This window comes from Monodelphis domestica, chromosome 2, assembly GCF_027887165.1.
Source record: "Monodelphis domestica isolate mMonDom1 chromosome 2, mMonDom1.pri, whole genome shotgun sequence".
In the NCBI taxonomy this organism is placed as follows: domain Eukaryota; kingdom Metazoa; phylum Chordata; class Mammalia; order Didelphimorphia; family Didelphidae; genus Monodelphis; species Monodelphis domestica.
Genome location: NC_077228.1, coordinates 264,962,497 through 264,974,567, shown reverse-complemented (window position 1 = coordinate 264,974,567; position 12,071 = coordinate 264,962,497). Strand labels below are relative to the sequence as shown.

Genomic DNA, 12,071 nt, shown 5'->3' with positions numbered 1-12,071 from the left:
ACCTGGAGGAGTATCTTTAAATTCTTTCTTTCAAAATTATATTGGAGATATCACTTTCATTCGCTATAAATCATGGAGGAGGAGATTCATATTCTAAAACTTAAGTGAAACTAAATTAAAATTTTCCCAATTGATTTATAATAATTCCCTTTTCAGTCTTTTTATAATAGAATTAGGATCAATATTTTGCATTTACTTTCAATATTAATTAGATCACGCCAACTTAGAATTAGAACCAAGCAATAGAATGTCTACAGAAATACACAAATTTATTTTATTTTATTTTTTTCATCTAAAAATGTATCTGTTCAGAGGCCAAGAAAAGGTCTAAAAGCCTATTGTTCCTATAGACCTATGATATGCAAATCCTGTCCACCCTCTTTTTTTTAACTATCACTTTAGTCTCTATTTCTTTCTTTCTCACCTCAGTTCCTACCCTAGATTTGACCATTGCACCTTCTGTCTGATTTCCCACATTGGATATAAATCCACTCAATGGCTTTTCCTTTAGCATCTCCCTCTTGCTCAAGACACAATATATTTCTCTTACCCTCAGGTTCAAAAGTAATAATACATTTACTTCTCTTGATCTTGGCAGCTAAGCATAGTTGTGTACATGTACTTGAAAAAAAAATCTTAACCTTCTGTCTTAAAATTGATACTAAGTATCAGTTCTAAGGCAAAGGAGGGACAAGATTTAGACAATTGGGATTAAGTGACTTGCTCAGGATCACACAACTAGGAAGTGTCTGAGATCACATTTGAACTTAGGACCTTTTGTTTTCAGGCCTAGATCTCCTTCACTGAGCCCCAAGCAGCCCGAGTGCTTGTACTTGTGTAGTCACTGAATAGTTGTGTGTGCATGTCCACACGAGGAGGAAAAAACATAGTGAAAATATGTTTGTTTTTCTTGTCTTTTTGGATTCCTTCACATTGTTCTTGCTAGTATAATTATTATCTTTTTAGTTCTATGTTGAGGACCATCTTCTTGCTTCTTTCCTTGAAAGCCATGAATGAATCATCAGTCAGATTCATAGTACATAGATGAAAGGATGGGGAGGGATTAAACATGGGATAAAAGGCTGACACTGGGCAGAATTTCTGTTTTGCATTAGAGATGGTGAATGAGGAGATTTTTCCCCCATGTAGTTTTGCGAGACTCATTGCTAACACATATTAATTTAACATTTTTATACTTATTAAAGTGCTTCATATACATATGTGCATATAAACATATACACATATGTAAAACACATACATGTGTGTATATAAAATCAGGGTAATGGACTAGGTGATCTCTGATGACCTATCTGACTCTAAATCTGTTGGTCTATAAAAATGGAGTGAAAATACCTGCAATACTAATACATGAGTGTATTGAGAAACAAGTTAATGGTTGCATTTGGCATGAGGAGGGTTCAAATCCCAAGTCAGTCTCTTACTATTTATGCTATTTATGCCACTTTGGGTAAGTCGTTTAAATTCTCTGAGCCTCCATTTGTTCATCTTTAAACTAAGGGGATTGGACTTCATGGCCTTTGAGTGTCTCTTCCAACTCTAAATGAATGATTCCATGTCCTCCTAAACTTTAGTGTCTTATTTCTGGGGTTACCTCCAATTTATGCCATATATATGTTATTTGCACATGATTGTTTGCACAGTGTTTGCCCCATTAGACTGTGAGCTTTTTGAGAACACAGACTATTTTTTGCTCTCTTTCTATTCATAGCACTTTGCACAATGCCTAGCATATAATAGGTGCTGAAGAAATGCTATTTGCTCTATCTACCTCATGGTGGTCTAATAGTAAATATAGATATATTTAAATGTACATGTGCACACACATATACAAAGTACTGCAATCAGATGGGTGTAATTGGATATGGAAAGGAAAATGTTTAGAATAAATTACCATTAGACATAGAATTATGATTTTTCAAAACCTCAGAAATCTTTCCTCTTTGTTCTCTGTGTCTCTCTCTGCCCCTCTGTCTTTGTCAGTCCAAATCCCTTTCCCTCCCTCTCTCTCTGTCTCTCTCTCTCTCTCTCTGTTCCCACTATCCAAACCCCTGCTTATTACGTCTGTCTTTGATCTGGTAAGATTCCTTAGGTTGCTTACTATGGTGACAATAAAAAAGGAAGCTAGTGATTTGTGGCAGAGAGGTGATTTAAATGTGTCAATTTTGCATGGAAGGCCTATGGGAAGACCTACTATTTTCAGTCTTTTCAGAGGCAGGAAACCTATTAGAGTGAAAATTAGAACTGCCTGATTGTTTTCTAGTGAGCTTGGTGTCTTTTGATTCAATATGAAACAAGTTGTCTCTTTAGCAGCACTTTTCAATTATATGATTTTTAAGGACCCTCTACTGAAGTTGTCCAGGGTTGCAAATGTGTTTATATACTTTATCTCATTTAGTCCTCTCCACATCTATATGAAGAAGTCCAGCTATTTGTTGAGTTTTTATGTAATTATGTTTTACACTAGGAACATGCCATTATTTCATTTATCTCCTCCTTTTCCCTCAAGACAATGATATTCCTGCCATGAAGTTTCAAGTATGCATATATGTGGATAGCAGAATCAAGCACAAAAATGAAACGATAACACCAATATATCATTCTTATTTGATTAAGAAAATGTCTTATGGTCCTGTTTTCATGATTCTCTTCATGTCAGGTTAAATTAAACAAAATAAAAAAAGACTACCAAAGAAAAATAGTAATGTTTCCTGCATAGTAATCTTTTGTTATGACTGAATGTGGGCCTTAATAAAATGGAGAAGAAAGGGGGTTACAGGACATGGGAGGAAGATTAAGTCTGGGAACCCAAATCACAGCATCCACTATCTAAATGGTCAGAGAATATGAGAAAACATTGACGGGGTTACTTCTTCAGATAGGGGCTATTTGTTCACTTTTTTAAGTTATAATGGCTGCTATAGGTGTGCGCTGGATCTTTTTTTTTTTTTTGATAGAGCTATTGAAGTGATCTTTTGATGTTCAGTTCATTTTAATTCAAATAATATGATTAAATTCCAAAAAAATATTTATTAGGCTTCTCCTGCATGTAAAGGACCAAATCATGTGCTGGAAGAGGACTAAAGTTTAGAAGAATTATATGTAGATCCTGAGGCTAACAGTTTTTAAATTGTCTATACACTTTTTAAAATTAAAATTTTAATGTCAACTTAATTTTTAATAGTATTTAGGATAATTTATAATTCATGTTTTCATTCTCCCTTCCACCACATCTCCCCTCTACAAAATGTCAGACAATATGATATTGGTTGAATATCTGCTACATATTTCAATGTTTGTCATGTTTCATGTTTCTCATCCTGTGAAAAAAGACATGTGTTGCATACACTAATGAAAAATTTATGGAGGAATTGTCTATTCACTTTTAGAGATGTTATGATTTTCTGATACTACTTGAAGTCAATGTCATGGTAAATAATAACCATCTTCCCATGTTTTGGTGCTATTTTTAGACAGAAAATTATAGGCTGAATCAGCCATGGTTAGATACAAGATAGCACCTCTCACTCTTTTTATGTTCTTTTGCAGAAATGCCTAACCATACCTCAGTGAATGAGTTCCTTCTTCTTGGAATAACAGACATTCGGGAACTTGAACCTTTTCTCTTTGCAGTTTTTCTCATCATCTACATCCTTATTCTCATTGGGAATGGTGCAATCCTGGTGATTGTCATCTCTGATCCTCGACTCCATTCCCCTATGTATTTCTTCTTGGGCAACCTCTCCTGTCTGGACATCTGCTACTCCACAGTGACTCTGCCCAAAATGCTAGATAACTTCCTTTCCACCCACAAGACAATCTCCTTTGTGGGTTGTATCATCCAATTGCACTTCTTCCACTTCCTTGGTAGCACAGAGGCCATCCTTCTGGGTGTTATGGCCTTTGACCGTTTTATGGCCATCTGTAATCCACTCCGCTATACAATTCTCATGAACCATGAAGTGTGCCTCTGCTTGGCTGCTGCAACCTGGATCACTGGTTTCTTCCATGCCTTGCTCCATTCCATCATGACTTCTCGCTTGACCTTTTGTGGATCCAACCACATCCACCACTTCTTTTGTGACATCAAGCCACTCCTGGATTTGGCTTGTGGGAACACTGAGCTCAACCAGTGGATGCTTGAAACAGTCACGGGCACCATTGCCATGAGCCCCTTCTTCTTTATACTCCTCTCTTACTTCTATATTATCAGTTTTCTCCTCTTCAAAAGTCGGTCCTGTAGTATGCTTCAGAAGGCACTGTCTACCTGTGCATCACATTTTATTGTGGTAATATTACTCTATGTACCTGTAGTCTTCACCTATATCCGTCCCTCCTCAGGTAGTTCCATGAATCATGATCGAATAGTGGCCATCATGTACAGTGTGGTCACACCAGTTCTGAACCCACTTATCTATACTTTGAGGAACAAAGATGTGAAGGGGGCACTAAACAAAGCTATGAGAAAGAAACTGTGGTCTAAGCAACTTTAGAAAACTCTTCTAGAAGGAATTTTTTTAGTTTGTATGAGAAAAAGATAATGAATTATTGAATTTCTAATTTTAGATTGATGATGTGCTTGAGCCAACCAGTAGGGCAGTGATTTATTGAGCGATGCGAGGGATGCACTTTCTGTGGGACAAAGAGTTTGAAATATCATTGATTCCCAATATGACCTAATTTCTCTCTCCTAATAATGCCTTCTGATTTCTATAACATATTCATGCTCATTAATTAATTGTGGTATATAAGGACAGAAGTGTACTCAAGGCAGAACATAAAGACATATTGATGAAATTTCAGCATGAGCATTTATACATTAACATTAGCAAATAATATAATTCAGGGCTTGATTGATTATTATATTTGATTGTCTGGACTTAAGCCAGTGATGGTGAAAATGTTAATTAATGGAGATGAATCTTAAAAGTGTAGTGTGTGTGCATAGCAAGACAGTTATGAAACATTTACCTGCACACTGCTAATTGAGAACTAGAATTGTTTTACAATGGAATGTTAGAGCAAGATTTAAAATGATTTTTCAATCCAAGTCCCTGATTTTAAAAAATGAAATTTTGAATTCTGAGATTTTATTTATTTCATTCAAGATCACACAGATGAAGTGAGCCTTGACTCCATATCTTTTGTTTCCAACTCTGATACTCTTTCCAGAATGCTATACTTACTTCTTCAGGGACCTTTCCTTTCCAATTTGAAAACTAAGATCAAAATATGGTACCAAAAGAGTTGAGGGGAAAAAACCCTGACAAAATATCACAATACTTTCCAAGTAGAAAATAGACTTTTCTGTTTTCAGGCTTTTAATTCTTGTTCTTTTTAAAACTCTTACTTCTTACTGACTCCTCTCACCATTCATTACAAAGAATCTGGCCTCATAGTAAGTATAGCCTAGCAAATCCAGTGAACACATTAGTCATATTGTTGGGTTTTAAAAAAACCCATCCAATTTATATTTTATCCTGAAAATACAAATGTAAGTTGCTAAATTACTCACATTTATTTTAGGAGATGAGAAATATTTATAATTAAAAAAAACTAGATTCAGAAAAATACATGTATCATGTTGGATAAAAGCCATGGATAGGAAAGAATGAGTTGGACCTGTTTTATTTTATGTCACCCCTAAACTTTCCACTTGCTTCATTTTTTGCCCACTTTCATTCTTCTCAGCTTGAGTTATCCAGAGATATGTTTAGATACTTTTTTATTAATAAACCTATACTCTTTTACATAAATGAATAAACAAATAAATTTACTTAGTCTCTATCTCAGTTTATTAATTAAAAAATATATATATATAATGCACTAGAGAGGCTTCTTTGATCATAAATAATAATTCATTTTAAATAATAAAATAAGTGTTAAATTACTGTATACAATATTATTAGCAAATTATGCCAACAATAAAGAGGTTGCTATTTATAATTTGTAACTATTTATTTTATTCTTGAGAAAATTCACAGCAAGTATGACCTCCAATTTGCAATATGACTTGTCTGTCTGAATCTTTGTGACCCCATTTGGTGTTTTCTTGGAAATGATACTGTTCTTCTTTAACTCATTTTAAAGATGAAAAAAATGAGGCAAAAAGAGTTAAGTGATTTGCCCAGGGTCACACAGTTAGAAACAGCCTAAGGCTATATTTGCTTTCATGGTGATGATTCTTCATCTTCTCGGCCTATCACTGTATTCACTGTACCACCTAGTTGCCCTAAGACTTGATCACTCTTCTTCATTTGTCTGGATATATACCATTCAATTCATTCTAAAAATTGATTATTAAAACCTCTTAAGAATTTAAAAAAAAAACATATCTCCTTAAGAAAAATGTCGAGTTTAGTTGTGTAAACTAAGTTAACCAAATTATTTTTTGTGTTCTCTTAAATAATCAAGGGAACGATCTTTCCAGAATACACTATGTTTGCTGACAATCAGTGGAGAGCATACTGGTGAGGTTTGTGAATGATGCTATGAGAGCCCTAGCTCCTCAGGATTTTCCACAGAGCTCTGAGGAAAAAAAAAATAGGTTGTTGCCCCTCAGGAACTTGGCATGCCAATTTTTAAAAAAAAATTTTAAACATTATTTTATTTGGTCATTTCCAAACATTATTCACTGGAAACAAAGATCATTTTCTTTTCCTCCCCTCCCCCCCCCCCCACCTTTCCGTCTCCCATAGCTGACGCACGATTCCACTGGTTATCACATGTGTTCTTGACTCGAACCCATTTCCCTGTTGTTGGTATTTGCATTAGAGTGTTCATTTAGAGTCTCTCCTCAGTCATATCCCCTCAACCCCTGCAGTCAAGCAGTTGCTTTTTATTGGTGTTTTTACTCCCACAGTTTATCCTCTGCTTGTGGATAATATTTTTTAGATCCCTGCAGATTGTCCAGGGACACTGCATTGACACTAATGGAGAAGTCCATCACCTTCGATTGTACCACAGTGTATCAGTCTCTGTGTACAATGTTTTCCTGGTTCTGCTCCTTTTGCTCTGCATCACTTCCTGGAGGTTGTTCCAGTCTCCATGGAATTCCTCTACTTTATTATTCCTTTGAGCACAATAGTATTCCATCACCAACATATGCCACAATTTGTTCAGCCATTCCCCAATTGATGGGCATCCCCTCATTTTCCAATTTTTGGCCACCACAAAGAGTGCAGCTATGAATATTCTTGTACAAGTCTTTTTCCTTATTATCTCTTTGGGGTACAAACCCAGCAGTGCTATAGCTGGATCAAAGGGCAGACAGTCTTTTATCACCCTTTGGGCATAGTTCCAAATTGCCCTCCAGAATGGCTGGATCAATTCACAACTCCACCAGCAATGAATTAGTGTCCCCACTTTGCCACATCCCCTCTAGCATTCATTACTTTCCATAGCTGTCATATTAGCCAATCTGCTAGGTGTGAGGTGATACCTCAGAGTTGTTTTGATTTGCATCTCTCTGATTATAAGAGATGTAGAGCACTTTTTCATGTGCTTATTAATAGTTTTGATTTCTTTGGCTGAGAACTGCCTGTTCATGTCCCTTGCCCATTTATCAATTGGAGAATGGCTTGATTTTTTTTTTCAATTCACATTTTTATTTATTTATTTTTTTAAATATATTTTATTTGATCATTTCCAAGCATTATTCGTTAAAGACATAGATCATTTTCTTTTCCTCCCCCCCACCCCCCATAGCCGACGCGCAAGTCCACTGGGCATTAGATGTTTTCTTGATTTGAACCCATTGCTTTGTTGATAGTATTTGCATTAGAGTGTTCATTTAAAGTCTATCCTCTGTCATGTCCCCTCAACCTCTGTATTCAGGCAGTTGCTTTTTCTCGGTGTTTCCACTCCCATAGTTTATCCTTTGCTTATGAATGGTGTTTTTTTTCTCCTGGATCCCTGAAAGTTGTTAAGAGACATTACACCGCCCCTAATGGAGAAGTCCATTACGTTCGATTATACCACAGTGTATTAGTCTCTGTGTACAATGTTCTCCTGGTTCTGCTCCTCTCGCTCTGCATCACTTCCTGGAGGTTGTTCCAGTCTCCATGGAACTTCTCCACTTTATTATTCCTTTTAGCACAATAGTATTCCATCACCAACATATACCACAGTTTGTTCAGCCATTCCCCAATTGATGGGCATCCCCTCGTTTTCCAGTTTTGGGCCACCACAAAGAGCGCAGCTATGAATATTTTTGTACAAGTCTTTGTGTCCATTATCTCTTTGGGGTACAGACCCAGCAGTGCTATGGCTGGGTCAAAGGGTAGATATTCTTTTGTCGCCCTTTGGGCATAGTTCCAAATTGCCCTCCAGAATGGTTGGATCAGTTCACAACTCCACCAGCAATGAATTAATGTCCCTACTTTGCCACATCCCCTCCAGCATTCATTACTTTCCTTTGCTGTTATGTTAGCCAATCTGCTAGGTGTGAGGTGATACCTCAGAGTTGTTTTGATTTGCATCTCTCTGATTATAAGAGATGTAGAACACTTCTTCATGTGCTTGTTAATAGTTTTGATTTCTTTATCTGAGAACTGCCTATCCATTTCCCTTGCCCATTTATCAATTGGAGAATGGCTTGATTTTTTGTACAATTGATTTAGCTCATTATAAATATGAGTAATTAAACCTTTGTCAGAGGTTTCTATGAAGATTTTTTCCCAATTTGTTGTTTCCCTTCTGATTTTAGTTATATTGGTTTTGTTTGTACAAAAGCTTTTTAGTTTGATGTAGTCAAAATTATTTATTTTACATTTTGTGATTCTTTCTATATCTTGCTTGGTTTTAAAGCCTTTCCCCTCCCAAAGGTCTGACATGTATACTATTCTGTGTTTACCCAATTTACTTATGGTTTCCTTCTTTATGTTTAAGTCACTCACCCATTTTGAATTTATCTTGGTGTAGGGTGTGAGGTGTTGATCTATTCCTAGTCTCTCCCACACTGTCTTCCAATTTTCCCAGCAGTTTTTATCGAATAGTGGATTTTTGTCCCAAAAGCTGGGATCTTTGGGTTTATCGTATACTGTCTTGCTGAGGTCGTTTTCCCCCAGTCTATTCCACTGATCTTCCTTTCTGTTTCTTAGCTAGTACCAAATTGTTTTGATGACTGCTGCTTTGTAATATAGTTTGGGGTCTGGGACTGCAAGGCCCCCATCATATGTGTTTTTTTTCATTATTTCCCTGGATATCCTTGATCTTTTGTTCTTCCAAATGAACTTTGTTATGGTTTTTTCTAAATCAGTGAAGAAGTATTTTGGTAGTTCAATGGGTATGGCACTAAATAGATAAATAAGTTTGGGTAGGATGGTCATTTTTATTATATTGGCTCGTCCTATCCATGAGCAGTTAATGTTTTTCCAATTGTTCAAGTCTAGTTTTAGTTGTGTGGCGAGTGTTTTGTAGTTGTGTTCATATAGTTCCTGTGTTTGTCTTGGGAGATAGATTCCTAGGTATTTTATTTTGTCTAAGGTGATTTTGAATGGGATTTCTCTTTCTAGTTCTTGCTGCTGAGCTGTGTTGGAGATATATAGAAAAGCTGATGATTTATGTGGGTTTATTTTGTATCCTGCAACTTTGCTAAAGTTGTTGATTATTTCAATTAGCTTTTTGGTTGAATCTCTAGGATTCTTTAAGTAGACCATCATGTCATCCGCAAATAGTGATAACTTGGTCTCCTCCTTGCCTATTCTGATGCCTTCAATTTCTTTATCTTCTCTAATTGCTACTGCTAGTGTTTCTAGTACAATGTCAAATAGTAGAGGTGATAATGGGCATCCTTGTTTCACTCCTGATCTTATTGGGAATGCATCTAGTTTATCCCCATTGCAGATGATATTAGCTGTTGGTTTTAGATATATACTGTTTATTATTTTTAGGAATGACCCTTCTATTCCTATGCTTTCTAGTGTTTTTAATAGGAATGGGTGTTGTATTTTATCAAAGGCTTTTTCTGCATCTATTGAGATAATCATGTGGTTCTTGCTAGTTTGCTTGTTGATGTGGTCAATTATGTGGATGGTTTTCCTAATGTTGAACCAGCCCTGCATCCCTGGTATGAATCCTACTTGATCATGGTGAATGATCCTTCTGATCACTTGCTGGAGTCTTTTTGCTAGTATCCTATTTAAAATTTTTGCATCTATATTCATTAGGGAGATTGGTCTATAGTTTTCTTTCTCTGTTTTTGACCTGCCTGGTTTTGGAATCAGTACCATGTTTGTGTCGTAAAAGGAGTTTGGTAGAACTCCCTCTTTGCTTATTATGTCAAATAGTTTGTATAGTATTGGGGTTAACTGTTCTCTGAATGTTTGATAGAATTCACAGGTGAATCCATCAGGCCCTGGGGATTTTTTCTTAGGAAGTTCTTTGATGGCTTGATGGATTTCAATTTCTGATATGGGATTATTTAAGAATTCTATTTCCTCTTCTGTTAGTCTAGGCAGTTTGTATTTTTGTATATATTCATCCATTTCTCCTAAATTGGTGTATTTATTGCCATATAATTGGGCAAAGTAATTTCTAATGATTGCCTTAATTTCCTCCTCATTGGAGGTGCTGTCCCCCTTTTCATCTTTAATGCTGTGAATTTGCTTTTCTTCCTTCCTTTTTTTAATTAGATTGACCAGTACTTTGTCTATTTTGTTTGTTTTTTCAAAGTACCAGCTTCTTGTCTTATTTATTAAATCAATAGTTCTATCACTTTCGATTTTATTAATTTCTCCCTTAATTTTTAGGATTTCTAATTTGGTTTTCTGCTGGGGGTTTTTAATTTGATCGCTTTCGAGTTTTTTCAATTGCATTTCCAATTGATTGATCTCTGCTCTCCCTTGTTTGTTAATATGAGCTTTCAGGGATATGAATTTGCCTCTGATTACCGCTTTGGCTGCATCCCAAAAGGTTTGAAAGGATGTTTCGCCATTGTCATTTTCCTTTATTAATTTTTATTATTATTAATTTAATTTATAATATAATATTATTAATTGTTTCTATGATTTCTTCTTTAGCTAAACGGTTTTGGAGTATCATATTGTTTAATTTCCAATTGGTTTTAGATTTGGTTTTCCATGTACCATTACTAATCATTATTTTTTTTTTGCCTTGTGATCTGAGAAGGCTGCATTCATTATTTCTGCTTTTTTGCATTTGTGTGCTATGTTTCTGTGACCTAATGTATGGTCAATTTTTGTGAATGTGCCATGTGATGCTGAGAAGAAGGTGTATTCCTTTTTATCCCTATTTATTTTTCTCCATATGTCTATTAATTCTAATTTTTCTAAGATTTCATTCACTTCTTTTACCTCTTTCTTATTTATTTTTTGATTTGATTTATCTAAATTTGATAATGGTTGGTTTAAGTCTCCCACTAGTATGGTTTTATTGTCTATTTCTTCCTTCAATTCTCCTAGTTTCTCCATTAGAAATTTGGGTGCTATATTATTTGGTGCATACATGTTGATTAATGATATTTCCTCATTGTCTAGAGTCCCTTTTAACAAAATATAATTACCTTCCCTATCCCTTTTGATCAGGTCTATTTTTGCATTGGCTTTATCAGATATCATGATTACCACTCCTGCCTTCTTTCTATCAGTTGAGGCCCAGAAGGTCTTACTCCATCCTTTAATTCTGACCTTGTGGGTGTCAACCCGCCTCATGTGTGTTTCTTGAAGACAACATATGGTAGGGTTTTGGATTCTAATCCATTCTGCTATTCATCTACGTTTTATGGGTGAGTTCATCCCATTCACGTTCAAAGTTATGATTGTCATTTGTGGACTCCCTGGCATTTTGATTGCCTTCCCTAATTCTAACCTTTTCTTCTTCGGCTCTACCTTTTAGTCCAGTGATTTACTTTGAATCAGTCCCCCTTGTCCCCTCCCTTGATGTTTCCCTTTTTAGTCCCTCCCTTTTTGTTCCCTCCCCCTCCCCCCTCTCTTTCCCTCCCTTTTTGTTCTCCCTCTCCCCCTCCCCCCCTTGTTTTTCCCTTCTCCTTACCCTTGTTGGGTAAGATAGAATTCAAGATCCCAATGGATCTG

General features: G+C 35.9%; 1 protein-coding gene across 1 annotated transcript; it reads left to right on the top strand.

Moving 5' to 3' along the window:
* Window positions 1–3,569: 3,569 nt before the first annotated feature.
* Window positions 3,570–4,511, top strand: LOC100619724 (olfactory receptor 12D1-like). Its single transcript, XM_003340369.3, has one exon. The coding sequence runs from the start codon at window positions 3,570–3,572 to the stop codon at window positions 4,509–4,511; it is 942 nt and encodes a 313-aa protein (XP_003340417.1).
* Window positions 4,512–12,071: the final 7,560 nt, after the last annotated feature.